This window comes from Ornithodoros turicata, chromosome 3, assembly GCF_037126465.1.
Source record: "Ornithodoros turicata isolate Travis chromosome 3, ASM3712646v1, whole genome shotgun sequence".
Lineage (NCBI taxonomy): Eukaryota > Metazoa > Arthropoda > Arachnida > Ixodida > Argasidae > Ornithodoros > Ornithodoros turicata.
Genome location: NC_088203.1, coordinates 82,101,711 through 82,120,893, shown reverse-complemented (window position 1 = coordinate 82,120,893; position 19,183 = coordinate 82,101,711). Strand labels below are relative to the sequence as shown.

The window sequence follows — 19,183 nt, the reverse complement described above, 5'->3', positions numbered from 1 at the left end:
ATGTAACCAGACTGTCATAACTAGATAACGGATTTTTACGCACTAACAGGTAGCGCTCTTCGGCGCATGAATCGTCCCAGGCCAACCAACCTCCAGAATCGTACCGTTTTATCTTCGGACTGTAAGGAAAGCTGATACATGGAAAGGTGTGCGCCCCCTTTCTCAGCTTATCCGGAGACAGAGTGATATCATCTGCGACATGTTTGGAACACTGTGTGCTATGCAGTACTATAGTGTCAAGAGAGCCCCCTGTTAGTGCTTAAAAATCTTCTCTCTAGTACTGACAGACTGGTTACATCGCTCTAGAAGCGGACAGTGTGCAGGAAGGTGTACGGGAGCTTCCTGTACATGCAGAGGTACGTAGCTTCGCAGGACTTGTTGCGCTTTATTCTGCCGCGCTGATTTTGCGCAATTGGACTTCCGGTGCCTATTGCGCTTCCAGCCAAATATAATCCCAGGTGATGTCGCTATCGAGGGCTGCACGCCATTTTGTGGCAGTTACATCGCACGGGAAGTCTTCAGTGATAATTGAAACCAACTGCCATTGAACATACGAGTGCCACAGGGCGTATAACGTATGAAGTTCTCAAAGAGCATTGTTACATGGGGCAGCTGCGTGGGAGTTGTTTCAGCCCTCTTTGTTCGTCCCCGTTACCATGCCAGGACCTCGGTGTCAAGTTGCGAAGGCGAGTTCCTGAAACTGAGCCCTCCTGTGGTGTTGAAACAACCAATGGGACTCACGCGTGTCCAAGACGGAGGTCGTCAAAATGCTGGGCTCGGGTCCGATGTCATCAAAAGAGGGAGACATCGGAGAAAACGGGGTCTTCCTTCCCTCGGACTGGACTCTGAACGTTCACCCATGTATTCTCGCAATTAAACCGTTATCTGTTTTGTTTTAACCCTGTTTCGGCTCGCTGGCTATGCCTTCGGGTCCAAACCACGCTACGACGGAGGACCCTTGCAGGAGCATTATGTCCAGTGTTCCCTGACAGGTTGCCACGTCGCAAGCTTGGTGACGTAGTATGTTGCCTGCTACACATTTTTGTAAGTGTGTAGCTCTTCTGTCACGGCAACGTGGTTTAAATGTATCGTACAACACTACTTCTGGTCGACTGGATGAACTGCTAACGCCGACAATTACAGTACCACCGGCTGGCTCCGGTGGTAGCGCGTCCGCATACTGATCCCACCGTTGCGGGTTCCAACCCGACCGGGAACGCCGGCAACTTGGTGGCAGGGTACAAGTTGCATAGACACGCCGCGTCCTCCCTTCCCCCGCTGGATTTTCCTAAGTCTTCCGAGGGACGTCAGACATGCTGTGCCGTGTCAGTTGATAGGTGTCGCTCGATGCAAAATGACTGGAGCTGCATATTTAGCTTTGCGTGGCAGGAGGTACAAGTCTGCCGGACCAAAACATTCGCGGAGTTCAAATCACTCGCTAAGAAGCGCTTTGACATAGAGCCTGCGCATGCGAAACTGGAAAAAATTATGGGGGCTAGGCAGAGTGCTGGAGAGGACCATTTGCTTCTAGGCTGCGCAGCCTACGTAACGCAACTTTGACGGAATACAGCGACGACGGGGCCAAACAAACGGGAGAAAATGCGCTAGAGCTACTGAAGGAGTAGTTGTTGACACACTTTTCGAAGGGACTGAGGCATCCTGTGCGCTTGTGGGACGCTTTACCCATTCCCGCGACCCCGAAAGCTTTGAAGCAGCCATAGAGATAGCCGCGCGGGAGGAAATCCATGAGCGCACTGTTTGGGATTAAGAGACAGTGGTACGGCGCGTTGGTGACAGTGAAAGGAGTGAAAGAGAGGAGATCAAGGCGCGACTCGACCGCGCTGTGTGTTGTGTCTGTGGTCAGACGGGACATTTTCCTCGCAACTGCTTGCTACGATATTCGGTACGGGACTGCCAAATGACAATGAGAATAGAAAGAACGGACCGCGAAGTAATTGACCAGGGACCCTCGCGTTCGGAAAACGAGTCGCGTTCTCTTCGGGCGTCCGCAACGCAGACGAGAATAAGACTGTTCTCATTAATTTATGCGGAGAAACGAGACCCATCGTGGAGTGTCATACCGGTGGCATTAAGATGAGATGCCCTATTGTCACGGGCTCCAAAGTAAGCCTCGCGAAGGCGAGCGCCCTCGGTAAGTTAGATCGTATAGATGGAAAGAAAAAAAATTGCGCGGTGGATAGCGGTCGGTTCCTGGTCGGATTCACCGGAGACCGGCTCGCGACCGTAGGATGCTATCAAGTGCCGTTCAGTATAGGCAGCTGCAAATTCAATCCTCAGTGCTTTGTATGTACTGAGAAACTTTCCTCTCCAACGAAGTGCCTCATCAGCAGGGCGTAGATTTAATTGCTGAGCGATGGTGTTTTGAACATCGGCGGAGAACAAGTTCCTATTATTGTAAATAGGACGCGATCAGGCGGCTTGGGTGCGGTTCCTGTCACGCCGTGACACGTGTCGATTAACCCTCTGCACCCTCACTGTTGAGTGAGGGTGCAGTTAATCGACACGTGTTTCCTACCTACTATGACTGAATCTGTACCGAGAGGAAGAGCAGTTCCGCCGGCGGAAGTTTCGCGCGTAGCTCGCGATTACAGGATCCCTTCGGCATTGAGCTAGCTTCAGGCGTTGCTGTAGCTCCAGCCCTGGTTAAATTGCAGAGGGACGGATGTTCGATGGCGTAGAACACCCTGTAGCGTATGCCAGTCTTCCACTAAACGGACCTGAGCAGAGATACAGGGCAACCGAACAGGGAATGTTTAGCTGTAGTTTGGGTTCTCCGCCGCTTCCGTTGCTACCTGTACGGACGCCACTTTACCATTATCACCGAAGTGACAAAAGGTCTGACAAATCTCAGTGTACGTGCACGTAGAATCGGTATTGGTGCTCAATGACAGGATATATAATCAACAACAGTATTTGCAGAAGATTCCGAACCGAGAACGTATCTTCGTGTAATACGTTCTTCCTATTATTTATTATTATTTTCCTGTTATTTTTCTTCATCAGCATCAACATCAACGTTCTTCCTGCAGTGACTTATATTCCATACGCGTATCAGTCAGGAGAGACTATCATTTCTTTCTTATGCAGAAAACATGAACATAAAATCCGCCAGCGAGTTTGGCTGTCCGGTGGAACATCGAGATAAGCATACACTGTGCTGCACGGGTGTGGTGTACTCGTCCCCCTCTCCCGTGGAAGATGTTACATATAGGTGAGACGGACCGTTGTATAAACGAACGTCTCCAGGAGCAGAAGAATTAAGTAGCGAGCACTGCGCGGGATTCGCAGCTGGCTGTCCATACAGGGGATTGTGGGTGGTCGTCTTTGTTTTGTTCGACAAAGATTTTGTGCAACTCAGCAGATCGACATCACAAGCAGGTCGTGGAGTCTTATCAGATAAGTTAAGTGACAAATGTGTCAGCACGCCCACTGCGTTGCTTTCGCAGCAACAAGAAATGTCTTTTGACAAGGGTGTACGGTTTGGCTGAAGGATGTGTTATCAACTGGGTGCTGGGGGGCGTTGTTTGATCGCGATGTGCGTTGTTTCTTGACCAGTAGCAATAAAAGTAGGTTGAAAGTTCGACGTTCACCTGTCTCTTGTTCGTATTCGCGTTCAATTACAAGTAAAAGCAGCAATATATGCGTCGGAGTTTCGAGAAAAATCAATTTTTTTTTCTTTTATCAATCAATCAGTTTCGACAAAAATAATGTATTCTATACGTGATATACGTTCCCCGTGCACTACCTTACGCTGCATAAAAAAAATTAGCTTAAAAATCTACCCTATTTTTTTTTTTTTATTCAGAAAATGTGACGCTTAACTCAACCAACCTGCACAATCTCACATACTCTCTCCCTTCCTTAATTGTAGCGCTTAAAGTGTCTGCTTGGACCGCATGTAGCAGCCCTCGTTCCTGAGGGAAGTTTTTTTTATCGATGGCTACCTCTGCTTCTGTTGGGAAGAAACTTCGGAAGCCCTGCACGAGCTAAAACAACCACTGTTAAGTCACGCTATTCCATTCGAGCGCACGACATGGGTCTCTCACGCCATCCCGGCTAGTGCGAGTTCTGCGGGCGCGAGGGGTTGAAAGAAAGAGAGAGAGAAAAGGAGAAATATTAGACAAAGCTTTTCAATTAGGTAGCACATGTTGGGAGCGCTCTTATCGACAGTACGGTATTTCAAATTTTTGGTGATCTGTCTGTTTTGGCACGTGCGTGCATCATCTGGGAGATACGACGTTTACAAACAGACAACAGTGCAGACTTTCCGAGCGAAACAAGTGACCCGCCTCCTAAGTTTTCAGCAGGTGCCCTTCAAAAGAGTATAATTTTCTGTAGTCTGTGGGTGTAGCTTTTCTTCTCTCTCTTTTTATTCGTATTTTTGAGGCTGTTTAAACTCCAGTTGAACTATTAGGGTTGAAGTTTACTTTGCTGCGTCTACACCGCGTACGAACAATTTGTTGCAAATGTATATATATATAGGTAGATAATTTTCTTACGTGAAATTGCAAAATTACGATGTATTGAGGTACAGCGATGCAGTTTCGATCTACGCCTTTTTTTTTCTCTCTCTCTCTCTGTCTCGATGCATGCTACTAAAATGATAGCCTTATTCACGGTGGTCTATAAGGCGTGCACACACAGGGTGTTTCGCATGACCACTCAAGGAATTATAATGGAAGGGGTTGTCGTTTTCTGAATGTATTGCAAGCAGAATAACATTGCGTGAAGGTTTCTGCCGCCCTGTAAAATTGTTGTTATTTTAATTATAGAGATAGCAACATGTTTTTTCTTAGAAGTAACCTCAAGTACTTCACTAGTCGAGTGTGCTGAGAATGCTTTATGCACACTCATCAAGCGGGATAAGCGTATGCAGCATGCCTCATTCTAAGCTGGGCACCTGTCACAAATTTTGTGAATTGGCTCGGTCACTATCGCTATCGGGCCACTAGAAAGCAAATTTGAGAAAAACAAGTCCCGCAGTAATGAATCGGGTTAAGAGATAACGCCTACTCATTTTGCCTGCCTGTTATGTGCACACGTATTTGCACTATGGTGTTCCCCCGACAAGGGTTGTCCTTAACTGGGTTTCATTCTTTCTCCGATCATGTCCATGAAAGTGCAGAGGTTTCGTGGCGGAATAGACGTTCGAGTGCTTTATTCGGTTTTCTCTCTTTTTGCGCGAAAAAAGACCCTTCGCAACTGACGAATCCCTGACTTCAGTCCTAAACCATGACTGAGATAGCCGCTAAAATACCGAAGTCTCATATAGGAAGGAGACAAATATGTAGTTAAATCATACCTCCCTTTTCTAAGTACATATCGATACTAACACGAATATATGGCTCGTTATTATGACCGTGGTCGTTCCCGAAAATTTTGGTCATAATGCGGAATTGTCATATTAACGGGAGGGATTTGCAGAGCTTTCACTGCATTGTTCCCCAAGAGTATGGTCGTAAAGAGGGTATGTCAGATTATCGGGGGTCATATTAACGAGGGTTCACTGTATATGTACCTATATACCAATTCACTAATTAAAATCATTAATATAAATATACATATTATACCTTTGGGTTCACAATAATACCAGCCATTCAGCAGGGCATTCACAGTTAGGAAGAACTGTCGTCAAGCTTTTTTTTCTTTAGTACAGTTTTTGTTCGTGTCGTTGACACATTAGATGAGTAAAAAAATTAGTGAGCCCATCTTCTCGAATTTTGCACCAAACAAACACAACACGCTGCTGCTGCTCGGAGCTCATATAGCAGTTCCTTTTCGACGACGCGATATGTGATGTTCACTAACTTTAGTGATGTCACGGTTTACCGCTGCGCGAATTAACCCGCGGAACTTAGCGGAAACATTATGACGGGTCTTCAAAAACGCTGCGCCAGAAACGTGATAAAGATGGTGTCGTCGTCAGTGGAAATCCGATACGAGCGTAAAACGGTCGTCAGCGCGTATATCCAGTCTTTTATAAGAGCCAATGGCAGACCGAAACGGAAATGAGACTGTCATTGCCGAGTCACTGGGAGCCAAAAATGTCCTCTCCTTTTCTTGCAGCCGGTTTCGTGTCTCTCCATTCAAGTCCTAACCGAAAAGACACTGCGACCCTTCCTTTTGTGCGACAAAAGATGCCCACATCAATGCAGACAGACAGAAAAACATAGGGCTTCAAATCAAATCGCTTGAATGAAAATTCTCATTTCATACCTTCGTCCCCTGGAGAGTGTGAGGAGGAAGGGATATTATTACAACGTAACCTCCAGAGTCCACATTTTTCTTTAGTTCTCGTTTCTTTTTCTTTCTTTCTTTTTATGACGTGGCAAATGCACAGGAATGGAATATGTCGATAATGGGCTTTCATTTTTTTTTTTTTCAGTTCTGAAACAAGTCGTGTCTCTTTCATTCTTGTTCTTTTTTTTTTCCTGTTACGATTCTATAGTCCTGACTTTAGGGAAAGAAAGTCATTTCGTGTATGAATACATGACTGTGAGATGTGACTTTTCTTTTTCTTCCTCTCCCTCTTGTGGGTCTCAGAAGGAACGCATCGGCAGAAGTGACGAAATATATTGAACTGCTTGGATAACACTAACTCGGCAGCTGTATATAATTGCGCGTACGGTAGATGTCCCATAGTCTTCGTTTTGCCCTTTTGTTTCCGCCTGAGTTGAACTGACTTTCTGCAATCTCGTTCTCTCGAATCGGTGGCCGTATTTACCCAGCCTTGTTGTGTTGCACAACCCTCAAAATGCCTCCTGCTGACACATAAGAGACAATGCTTGCGTAAGTCGTCGCATTCCTTTAACAACACTCTGGGCATCCTCATTAAAATTGACCAACACCGTGGTGGAGCCCAACGGTGAAATGCCACTGGCAGAAAAAAAAATGAATCCGGCAAAGCACAACGGGAACACGAAACCCTAGGCGGCCTTTGGTAATTTCCGGGCGCGGCGACGGGTCGCAAGTAACTAGATCCTGAGACCGTTTTGTTGATGTTTGGTTGTCGGGAAGACGCAGTGTACATCCATTTTGTGTTTCGTGAACACTTTATGGATGCAATTGTGCAGGAGCTTTGTTGTTGAGCGGAATTTAAAGGTGATAGTTCAAGCGCATGGAGTTGGAAGGGTAGGAGCTCATTTCACTTGACTGGCATAGTGTGACAAGTATTCGTCCGTGTTAGAACTTATGATAGATGTATTGTCGTGTACAACGTGAGAGTAAAATAACTGCTGTATGTATCAGAACGCACACCACTAAAGGCGGTAAAACAGTGGTTTACCCAGAATTTCGTCCATGCGGATGGGGGGGGGGGCTCTGCAAGGGGGTCCATTTACATGGTTTTAACAAAATATTGCTCTGTCGCACAAAATTTTAGGGGGTCTCCTCTAGATTTTGGGGGGTATTAGGGGGTGTAGGTGGGGGGGGGGGGTCTGGATAAATCACTGCCCGGTCAAAAACGCAGAAGACGACACTCAGAGATGGAACGCAGCTGTTGACTCGAATTTGTTTTTTTTTTTTTGGGGGGGGGGGGGTGGTATGTTTAATTCTGACTAAAAAACAGAAAAAAAAGGGAAAGGTTAGCCATGGTTAGGCTTGCCATTTCCAGTAGCAAAACGAAAAGGAATATCAAGCAGCAGAGACACAGAAAGTTACGAAGAAATACAGGAAAACACACGGCTCAGGGGGAATCAGGAATAAGAACTCAGTTCAGCATGCATAATATTTGTGTCTAAAAAAATTATGGGAGATTTGAACAAACAACGAATGAAGTAGCTAATTGAAAAAGAATATGCAGTTTTGATACTGATGGTCAATAATGCAATTCCACAGGATGCTACTGTGACGCCTCCCGGTTTTGGAGCAGACGGAGCACAACGGGATGGGAAACGCTAACGTGGGCACCCGCAGAGGCAGAGAGACTCAGCACAAAAGAAACAACAAACATTTAATGTGGCAAATGCGATACACGATACAGACGATAAAAATGCTCACACAGATCTACTATGGTGTTCCCTAACCTAAAGAGGACCTCGGCACGGTGACAAAGTCAGTGCTCTCACCGAGTGCGTCGTCTCTCGTCACACAGCGATGAATCCTGGATTTGGGGCGAGATTCACGTCCGAAGCGTAGGGGCCGATGACTGGCTGAAGCGAGGATCCCGGCGTCGACAAAAGATGAGATGCTTCTCCAAGAATTCTCAGTCCTGGGTTATGACGTCCTTCGAATTACGGGGCGGTGGCCGATTCAGGGGAAAACTACAGCAACTTACTGGCCGCTGAACCTCGGTTCTGGCGATCAGTCGCAGCGTTCTCTCTGCTTCCTTTTCGTGTCCGAACCAACCGCCCACTGCCACTTCCTTCGTTTTCGCGGGCTTTTCTTTTTGCTCTTTATTTTTAGACACTCTTCGCGGACGCTGTGTCGAAACCGGACACCGGGAGCACCCGAAAACATGTGGCCGAACGTTTGCCGGACGAGTCCTCATGGCCCCCTTGGCACTGCAACTTCGCGCAAGGCGGGTCGTATCGTGTTACAGTTGCCTCCCCCGGGAAAGCCATTTCACCTCTCCCAGAAGCAAATCCCCAAACCGTCACACTCGCCCTCCCTACAACAGGAATTTTCTACAAAAACGAAAATTCAAATACGACAACACGAACTGCAGCCCACACAATCACATTGTCCTCATTCACTGGATGTTCTTGAAAGTTATTTCACTCGAGACGCAGTTGCAGACACACATGTTGAAACAATGTTCACTGCACTGCGCTGCATGCGTTCCCCAGTAAGAACAACTAACCCCGTAACCGCCCAAAGTCCTCGTACAACTTCAAAAACCTAACCTAAACAACACAGTCAAATGATATCTATTACAAAATTGTCTCCAGACAACAATAAAATACAACAAGGCACTGAAAGCTGGATTGAAAAACACCACAAGCACCACATTAACTTAGCGCGACTGCAGACAGACGCAACGGTAGCATGCCAAAAGCTGCATGTTATAGGGACAATTAATCCAGAGGAGTTTTGCCCGCCTAGTTACATGTCTTCGCCTCCAGGTACAGTGCTGCAACGGAATCAACCGGACCTCTACTTCTGAGGGCGTATGAGTGCACCGGTACAGCATCAGGCATAGCATTGACACTGCTCGGTGGCAGCGGGCTTAACTGATTTTCCTCGCATGACGGTGCTGATGCCTCGGCGAGCGCCGCGTCCATCATCGTCATTTCGGTCAGCGTGTGCGGCACCTCGACGTCGGTTGCATCGTTTGCATGGCCGTCAACTTCCTTTCCAGATCGCATTCGAGTTCTCGCATTTACGCTGGAGGTAAATTCGACCGACCCTGGGGCCAACTTCAGCTTGTCGATATGAACAATCTTGTCATCTCTCAATCTGATTCCTTTTAATCTTAGAGTGACATCCGATAAAATTTCGACAACTTCAAACGGACCCCTCCACTTCGGCGACAATTTCTTAGCGAGACCCGTTCGCGCTGCAAATGTTCTAAGGTATACGGCATCCCCTACTTTGTATGGCCTGTCGCGGGTCTTTACTCCCTGACGCTCTCGTCGTGCGTGAGCAGCCGAACTCAGCGCCCTTCGTGCTATTTCATGTGCCATCGCCAAGCGCTGTTCCAGTTCTACTCTGTAGTTTTCCAGAGTTCCGTAGTTCATTGTTGGCGAGGATACAGCGACGCTTGGGATGGTTGGGCTGCGGCCGTAGAGAAGGTAGAACGGAGTTTCCTTAGTTCCCTCGTGTACCGCCGTATTGTACGCGAACAATGCGTACGGAAGCCATTGATCCCAGTCCCGCTGATCATGAGCCACATAGTGAGATATTATGGTGCTGATGGTATGGTTTAGCCTTTCTACTGCACCGTTGCACTGGGGATGGTAAGCCGTCGTCTGTAGCTTTTTGACACCCAAAAGACTATATATCTCTCGCATCAACTGTGACGTGAAATTCGCTCCGCGATCGGTAAGCAGTTGTTGCGGTACGCCGTGACGAAGGACTATATTTTCCACGAATGCACGAGCTACTGTTTCCGCTTTTTGATTCGGCATGGGAATCGCCTCAGCGTAGCGTGATAAGTGGTCAATAAACATAAGGATATAGCGGTTGCCGCCACCACTCGTGGGTAACGGTCCCATTATATCCATGGCGGTGCGTTCGAAAGGGGTCCCCACCTCCTGGAATACCTGAAGCGGCGCCCGCTCCACATTCTTAGGGCTTTTCATGAGGCAGCACGACACACATTTCGCGCAATACTCTTTGATGTCGTTTATCATTCCTTCCCAGAAATACAAGGCCCTTATCCGTGCCCTTGTCTTGCGAGCCCCCAAGTGCCCTGCATACGGCGCATCATGGAATGATTTAATAACGCTGGACACCAGCGCTCGCGGAACGACAACGCGCGTTAGCATGCCCTCCGGGGGGGGACTTTGTACTTGACCTATGTTTAAGGAGTCCATCAGAGTCCAGAAAGAACTGCCCGTTTTTCTGTTCAGCTGTCGCTTCGCACCCCGCCATAACCTTCTTTAGCTTATCGTCTTCCCTTTGCATTCGGTGAATTTCGGAGTCCTCAATGACAGGGAGGAAATGCACCGATCTCACAGCCGTTCGACTGAGCGCATCAGCGTTCTGATTCACCTTCCCTGCCTTATGTGTGATTTCCATGTCGTACTCCTGTAAGAGCAAGTTCCACCGAGCTAGACGCGAGCTGGGGTCTCGGGTGTTCATGAGCCACTTTAGCGATCTGCAGTCAGTTATTACCTGGAAGCGCCTGCCGTACAAGTAACACCTGAAATGACGTATGCCCCACACTACTCCCAAACACTCCTGCTCAGTGGCGCCGTAGTTTCGTTCTGCTTTATTAAGCTGCCTACTTGCGTACGCCACCGGGTGTTCTTGACCATCAAATGTCTGAGACAGTATCGCGCCTATAGCGTGCTTCGATGCGTCGGTCGTGAGCGTGAAGGGGCGGGTGAAATCTGGGAATCTCAAAACCGGGGCCGTGACAAGCTTCTCTTTGAGCACAGTGAATGCGTCTTCGGCCATACCGTCCCAGCAAAATCGAACTGACTTGGACGTAAGGCGAGTGAGGGGTCTAGCTAGCTTTGCGAAATCGGGAATGTGGCGACGATAATAACCGACCAACCCCAAGAATTGGCGAACCTCCTTAACGTTGCTTGGTCTAGGGAACTCTTCGACACATTGCACTTTTCCCGGATCTGGCCTGACTCCATCCTTTGAAATTATATGTCCAAGGTATTTGACTTCCGATTTCAGAAATTGACATTTGGACGGCTTCAGTTTGAGCCCCGCTTCCCTCAATCTAACCAGAACTTTCTCTATGTGCTCGATGTGGTCCTCAAAACTGTTACTGAAAATAATTATATCATCTAGGTAAACGTGGCATGACTTTCCAAGCAGTCCAGCCAAAACAACATCGGCTGTTCTCTGCCACACGGCAGCACTATTTGCAAGTCCCATCGGCATTCTTGTCCATTGATAATGCCCTGTCGGAGTGTTAAACGCCGTCTTTTCCTTGTCCCGTTCGTCTAGCTGAATCTGCCAATAACCCGAAGCCATGTCCACGACCGAAAAATACTGAGAACCCCCTAAAAGTGACAGTGTTTCTTGAATGTTCGGAAGAGGATATGGATCAACTCTGGTGACCTTGTTGAGGTCCCGATAGTCGACAACGAAACGATACGATCCATCTGGTTTTTCTACCAACAATGCCGGAGCGCCCCATGGTGACGTGGAATGTTCTATGATTCCTTTGTCCATCAGCTCGCTGACCTGACGTTCCATCTCTTCTCTTTTCGAATATGGTATCCTGTACGCCCTACGGTACACCGGCGCAGCGTCCTGTGTCGGGACACGGTGCTTAATAACACCACAACATCCCAAGTCCAGATTATCAAGCGCGAACGCGTCACTGTACTTTGTGATTAAGGCGGTAAGGCTGTCTCGTTTAACACTTTCGATGTGACCTAACTGGAACATCTTCTCGACATCTACAACTTCGATTCCTCGCACAGGAACTTCGCCTGAATCAGGTAACGGTTCGGACACCTCAGCATGAACTAGTGAAGCGACAACCTTATTCTTAGGAAGGGTTATTTCTTGTAACGTCAAATTCGCGATTCGAACCGGTACGTCACGGCTTGCGTGCACGCGTATTAGGGCACTCGCCCCGGTCAATCCGTTCACCTCTAACCTGTCCACCTCAAGTACGGCTAATCCACCCTCCTGTATGCTCTCCGGCAGGACACCCACGCAGATACTTTCTGAAAGTGGGGGGAGTTTGTAACAGTCCGCCAACCTAACTGGCGTGCGATCTTCGGTAGGCCGGTCACAACCGCACTTCGGTAACGTTCCTTGCCAGTTTATAATGGGCACTTCTTTGTCTTGTATCGTTAGAACGCCTCGACTAGTGATAAGATCGATCGCCGCAGCCCTCAATGTGTCTTGCCCGATTATGCCGTCAGTGGGAAATAACGCGCCATTCCGACAAATATAACACGGGCGTTCGAACTGCGTTGAACCTAGCACGAAGGGGACATTGTAGCAGCCGCTATGCTCAAGTGGACTTCCCGTTATACCTACCAACCTAACGCTTGACCCATTCTTTATGTACAAATCTCGCCATCCAGGCTTCACTCTGTTTAGAAAACCCTCTTTTATCAAACTGACCTTAGAACCTGTGTCGATGAGGAATCGCGCAGGACAACCGGCAATCGTGCACTCTACCATCGGGCAGCACTCTCCCCCAGCTCGAACGACGCAGACCTCTGTATCCCCCTCGCCGTGGTCGTCGACGGGGGGTATATCTAGTTTCCCTGGTTCACTGATTGCGTGTTGCGCGGGGTGCGCGGTTCTGCCCTACGTTCAGTGTTCATGCGGGGCTCTTCGTACCTATTTCTGACGTGTGATCGGCAGATTCTCGCGATATGGCCCGGTCTACCACAGTTGTAACAAGTCAGTTGTCTGCTCTCGCGACGTCCACTGGGAGGGTACTGACTACGTTCCTCCTGCAGGGAAAGCGTCCTGGCCAACAAGGTCTCTAAGCGTTCAAGCCGCGTTAACATGTCGGACTTTTCATCCCTTTCCGAGCAAACCCCTCGCACAGCCTGCTTTTCTCCGATAAGTCTCTCATTGCTCTCTTCTCTAACGGCCACCTCCACAGCCTCCTCAAACGTTTTGGGATCATGAGATAAAGCGAATCGCCGTACAGGGTCCCGCAGACCGTTGAGAAACTGTGTCCGAAGCTGTTGCTTGACGATCTCATTAGCTACGTCTCTCCTTTCGTCGGCGCGCTCGCCCTCAAATGTGCCCAACGTATCGTTTCCTAATTTCCGAATTCGCGAAGAGAATGCCCGCACATCCTCACTAGGCTCTTGTCGCGCACTGTAAAATCTTTCCATCTTCACGTGCTGGGGTTCTGTGTCGAAACGAGCTAGACTCAATTCCCTGAAACGTTTGTACGTAGTAGCGTTCTGTACATCCTCATCATGCCACGCAAAACTATACGCGGCTCCCACCATCTTGCATCGTGCAATGCCGATCAGCTGCTCGTCTTTCCAGGCACCCATTTTGCCCACTTGCTCCAACACAATAAAGAAGTCCTTAACACTGACTCCGTTGCCATCACCCGTAAATGAAGGAACCATTCCCCCCAATGCTAACACGCCCGGTCCTACTGAGTTTGCCATTGCGCCTGCCTGCGTTGCCATGTTGGTCTCCCGCGCCGACCCCTCTCCCGTTCGAGGGCAAGATAGGTCTCGAACGGTAACCTCTGCGGACTCACAAGAGCGATCCCACCGCTGCCACCAATTGTGACGCCTCCCGGTTTTGGAGCAGACGGAGCACAACGGGATGGGAAACGCTAACGTGGGCACCCGCAGAGGCAGAGAGACTCAGCACAAAAGAAACAACAAACATTTAATGTGGCAAATGCGATACACGATACAGACGATAAAAATGCTCACACAGATCTACTATGGTGTTCCCTAACCTAAAGAGGACCTCGGCACGGTGACAAAGTCAGTGCTCTCACCGAGTGCGTCGTCTCTCGTCACACAGCGATGAATCCTGGATTTGGGGCGAGATTCACGTCCGAAGCGTAGGGGCCGATGACTGGCTGAAGCGAGGATCCCGGCGTCGACAAAAGATGAGATGCTTCTCCAAGAATTCTCAGTCCTGGGTTATGACGTCCTTCGAATTACGGGGCGGTGGCCGATTCAGGAGAAAACTACAGCAACTTACTGGCCGCTGAACCTCGGTTCTGGCGATCAGTCGCAGCGTTCTCTCTGCTTCCTTTTCGTGTCCGAACCAACCGCCCACTGCCACTTCCTTCGTTTTCGCGGGCTTTTCTTTTTGCTCTTTATTTTTAGACACTCTTCGCGGACGCTGTGTCGAAACCGGACACCGGGAGCACCCGAAAACATGTGGCCGAACGTTTGCCGGACGAGTCCTCATGGCCCCCTTGGCACTGCAACTTCGCGCAAGGCGGGTCGTATCGTGTTACAGTTGCCTCCCCCGGGAAAGCCATTTCACCTCTCCCAGAAGCAAATCCCCAAACCGTCACACTACATAAGGGGTCGAAAGAATGTTGTACCGAGGGTTTGTTAGCGAAAATAATAGTGTTGCAGTTTCTGTTTTCGGCACATGAAAAAATCAACTTTCAGTATCTGCTCCCGTTTGCGTTTCTGAAACAGTATTTCGTTTCTGTTTCCGTTTCCAAAATGTTTTCGCTACTGGCTTTGGCGTGTGCTCAGCAGTTGCGGATTCATGTGTATTGTTCATCTTTTTTTTTTCCCCGAAGCTCTAAACGAGATGTGGGTCTCGACAACTTCGCAAGTTCGCTACGCTGACTCACGCATGGTTTTGCTGGAAAAGGTAAACCTGCGAAGGTTACGGTACTGCTCCTCAAAACGGTTGACGATGTCCACGAACACAAATTCCGTGACGCACGAATTCACGAATTTGGTTTCCGTCGTCTTTGCCGGCTTCGCATTTCGTTTCCGCTTCGGTTCCTAGAAATGGAAACGAAACTATTTTCGTTTCTCGCGGCATTAGGGCAGCTAACGTTTCTCGTTTCCGTTACTGTTTCCGTTAACAAACCCTGACGTCTCGTATGATTTGCTGATTTCCTTTGGCTGTTCCGATGTTTGCCGGTGGATGGTGTTTTTCTCCGGCGAATCTGACTTGCAGTTGTAGGTTTGTGCTTCCTCACTTGTGGCAAAGACATCATAGGTTAATCGCACCATTTTCAACATGGCACTTCATGTCCATAATAATACGTGAAATGAGAAGTTCATTGACGAGATACCATGGATTACCGAATCTTGATTTCAATTCAGTACGATAAAGTAACTGTACCTGTCTCAGACAGCTGCGAGCAATTGACAGCAAGTCGTCAACTGCTACAGAGTGCCTTGGATAAAAGTACGTCAACCGTCCTCTTGACATCAAGAAAGTGCTCAGTGTCTTGACAGCCGTCTATCGCCGAGTTGTGTTGTTTCTTCAGAAGTTGTTGATTCCTGTCCTCGGGAATCTTGTGGAACATACAGCCTTTGGAAACATGGTTGCGACACCTCGCCACCGTAAGCGTGCCGGTGTAGCCGACCCCATGTGCATTGCATTGGATTGGACCTAATAATGTGAAGATTGTTGCACAGTTAAGAAGTTAAGAGTTGTGCTGAACTCTCTATGGTTTTCTTCGTTTAAACCAGCCGACAAACATTACTTTGCCACGACTTTCGTCCGTGCGACATCACATCTATGTTTCTAGTTCTGTTGGGTGTCTTTCTCAAGTGAACTCAGTGATATTGTATTTGTTCGTTTTGGTATTCAAAAAAACCTTTGGCGCTTCTTTTGTTGAAACTTCCTGCCTTCTTTAGAGTAAAAAAAATATGAAGTTAATATGGATTCCCAGTGCAACGTAACTAGCACTGCCGTCGTCGTCGTCGTAGACCTTTCCCCATTTCTAAATTGCACGTTTAAAACCGTGCCAGCGCACGGCATGATGATGAGCGTGGCTCTAATTGGCGCTCCACGGCGTCGCGCCGACGACTAAATGGACGCCGAGAACTGTGATCATTGGCGAATAATAGAGGATCTCGGTGCACTCGTTCGCAGCTGTGCGTCACGCATTAGGAGAGCCCGCGCGACCCTCGAGCTTCAAAGCCCGCTTCAATTGCCTCCCCTTGTGCGTGTTGGCCCATGTGCTACACAATGGGGGTTTGGCGTGCTTGGCAGCCCTGGCAAGGACGCTGGATACGGCTCTAGAGGTGTCACCTTCGACGTACGTTTCACGTTGGTCGGCGGATGTTTTAAAAGGGAAGCGGTATATCTCTCGGATAGTGACCCGATGCGTCGGTATAAAGACGGGCTGTGAGATTACGTAGAGCGTGGTGAGTATTTAATCATGAGGGAGCTTCCACGAATACATCCTCGTGGAGCTCAAAGACAGAACTAACGTTGGGCATATGTGTTTTTTTAAGCAGAAACGAGAGGCTGTAATTAAAAACTGCTAAGCCATTCTGTATGGTGGTACCGGCACCATCACGTAGAACGAAACCAGAAATATGTGACTGGGGTATGTGCCCCACATGGTCCAAGCGAATATGTGCTCGAGCACTGCTAGCCACTAAGAATTGGAAAATAACATTCAAAAATTAATATCCATAAGTGTAGATCTTTATTTACATGCCATTCGCTGCAGGTCTATATTTGTGTTGAAACATCCAGGGCGTTAGTTTTTGTGTGTGTGTGTGTGTGTCTTTTTTCTCTCTCTTTAAAAAAAAGGTAGGTTGAACCAGCATGATTTCCTAACGTGGTATAGGAGAATTAGATTACTTGTGCAGAAGTAACCGTGCAAGGAGCTTACATTAATGCAGGACATTAATATGATAATGAATAGTATAGACTTTAATATAGACATCGTATCATAGACATTAATGCAGGTATGGAAACCTCGCCTCTTTCCTCCATCTTATCTAATGTAATCCGAGCTTCACCTCAGCAAGTCAAACGCAATCTCATATTCGGTTTACTTTGCCATGTGACGCATGATTTATGCGAAAGGTATTCATGATATTGTGTTCGCGGAAACATTGATTCTACATTGGCCTTGTCATGTTTGGAAATGAACTCGCGGAATCAATATTCGTCGCTTGAATGGGGACACGCAGGAGACTTTCAACATCGTTGCGTGTCAATAATGTACGCACTACGCCGTCTGCTGGAGAAGCTTGATTCAAAGCTGTCCACGACATCCATATCGGTGTAGTCGAAAGGTTTGACATATTCCCAGCCAGTGTTGCGCTGAATGGATCGTTGGGAACCCTTTGACAACAAATATACTCTGATATTTTACGCAACAATGTGAAGTTCTTCTCCTCAAAAAACTACTGGATTCTCCAGCAACATGACTGACTTACACAAGCCATCGCGTTGCGCAAAGGAACCTACGGAATAGCACTTACGAAGCCTCCAGTTTTGAGGTGGCTTTCGGTAGTAATACCCCGTTTTTTTACGCGACTGGCCGTTTCCCTGGTAAGTTAAGATGCGCAGTCTTTCTTTTTGTCCTGACAATGTCTATGCAGGAGAAATATCTAAGGAAATTTCTAAGGTACATCTAAGGTACATATTTGGCTCGACACCCACAAAAGATCAGAAAGAAACATAACACGTAACAGAAAGTACTAAAATAATGCTTGAGAGCTGAACCGGAAGTCGCATGTACGGTGTAAGGTGTAATGTTTGCCAATTATGCTTTTAGTACCCGCATACTCTTCCTTTGGCAGTGTGCTAGCAAAACCTAGTGCTGCTGTTGAACACGAATGCGACGGCAATTCTTAGAGAGAGAATTAAAGCATTAACTCCATTATTATTATATTTCTGTTGACGCGACGACAGGATGCCCTAAACTAATAAAAACATACTTAATATTGCGCATGACACTGCCTAATCGGGCGCTTCAAGCGAAAACGATAGATACGCTCGCTGTCATTTTTTGACTAAATATTTCATGGATATGTAGTGGCTAAGAGAGCCCGCGCACTTTCACATTAAAATGAGAAAATAAGGGAGCAATTACAGCGTTCTGCTTCTCTAGATTGGCATTACTCCCCGGTTTTGTCTCCTGACGCTCAAATCCATTTCCCGGCACTGGAAGCAGTTCCTAAACTTCGGATAAACTTGTGTGCATTTAGTCTCTGAAGAGACTAATGACTGCGGCCACGCATCTGTACTCCTTTGTTTTTTTCGTAGAGTGTACAACTCTTTCTCGGCCACTTCGGTACGACATCTTCTTCAGGATCCTGCGGGCATAATTAAATTCTCACAGATCATTAACAGTGATTCCTCATCGGTATCACTATCTCAGTGTCAGTATCCGTTTGGGTCATGTGCGCTTATCAGCCAATTTTTTAGACTCCGTTTACGCGTGCGGCTAAACTGCCAGCCGCTAGAAGAGTCCGAGACGTTTCGCTTGGCGCAGACGACCACGATTCGCTGTCGGCATGTTTGAACGTCCCTGAAAGCACCCCTGCTGACTTTAGGCATCACAAAGTTTGTGGCCACTCACCGTTGTCAAGCAGACCTCCGACGAAGCAGCAGAGCAACAGCTGCCACCCGAAAGTTCGCGAAGTATTCCGTCCATCAGAGAGTCTGGATCCACGTGCGTCCGAACCCATACCGAGTTGAAAGTTCCGCCACTGTTTCAAACACTAACGGCGAAGCCTGTCATGCCCGTAGGCTCACATCGCCTGAGACGTCACTCAGCAAGGCCTCACGCTCCTCATGTTCGGGTGTGCGTGACAGCGTCGGACTCCTTTTTTTTACGATCACCAAACAAGCAGGACGAAGCAACAGTGCGCCTGGGGCTCGACAGATGATAGGGAAGACTGAAGCACGCGTAACTCCGCGCGGGCTTCTTAGGCTCCTCCCCTTCGACCGTGACGTAGGCGGAAGTGGAGCATGCGTGCCGCGTTGAGGGGGAGCGCATGCGTTCAGGAGTGGGAGTGGGGGATTCGTGAGTGTGGTGGTGTATAAAGCAAAAGCCCATGTAATGTGGAAGAAGGGTAGGTGAAGACAGAACTGGGGGGCTTGGATTTCGTTTCCCTCTTTTGGGGGGGAAGGTTTC

At 48.1% G+C, this 19,183-nt stretch overlaps 1 protein-coding gene across 2 annotated transcripts in view; it reads right to left on the bottom strand.

Annotated features, from left to right (window-relative positions):
- Positions 1-18,951, bottom strand: part of LOC135388695 (lachesin-like) — a 199,863-nt gene extending 180,912 nt beyond the window's left edge. For both annotated transcript variants that reach the window (XM_064618412.1, XM_064618413.1), the window contains exon 1: positions 18,626-18,951. In XM_064618412.1, the coding sequence (XP_064474482.1) occupies positions 18,626-18,734 (109 nt within the window). In that variant the 5' untranslated portion in view covers positions 18,735-18,951. The remainder of the gene's footprint in view (positions 1-18,625) is intronic.
- Between the last annotated feature and the right edge of the window lie 232 nt (positions 18,952-19,183).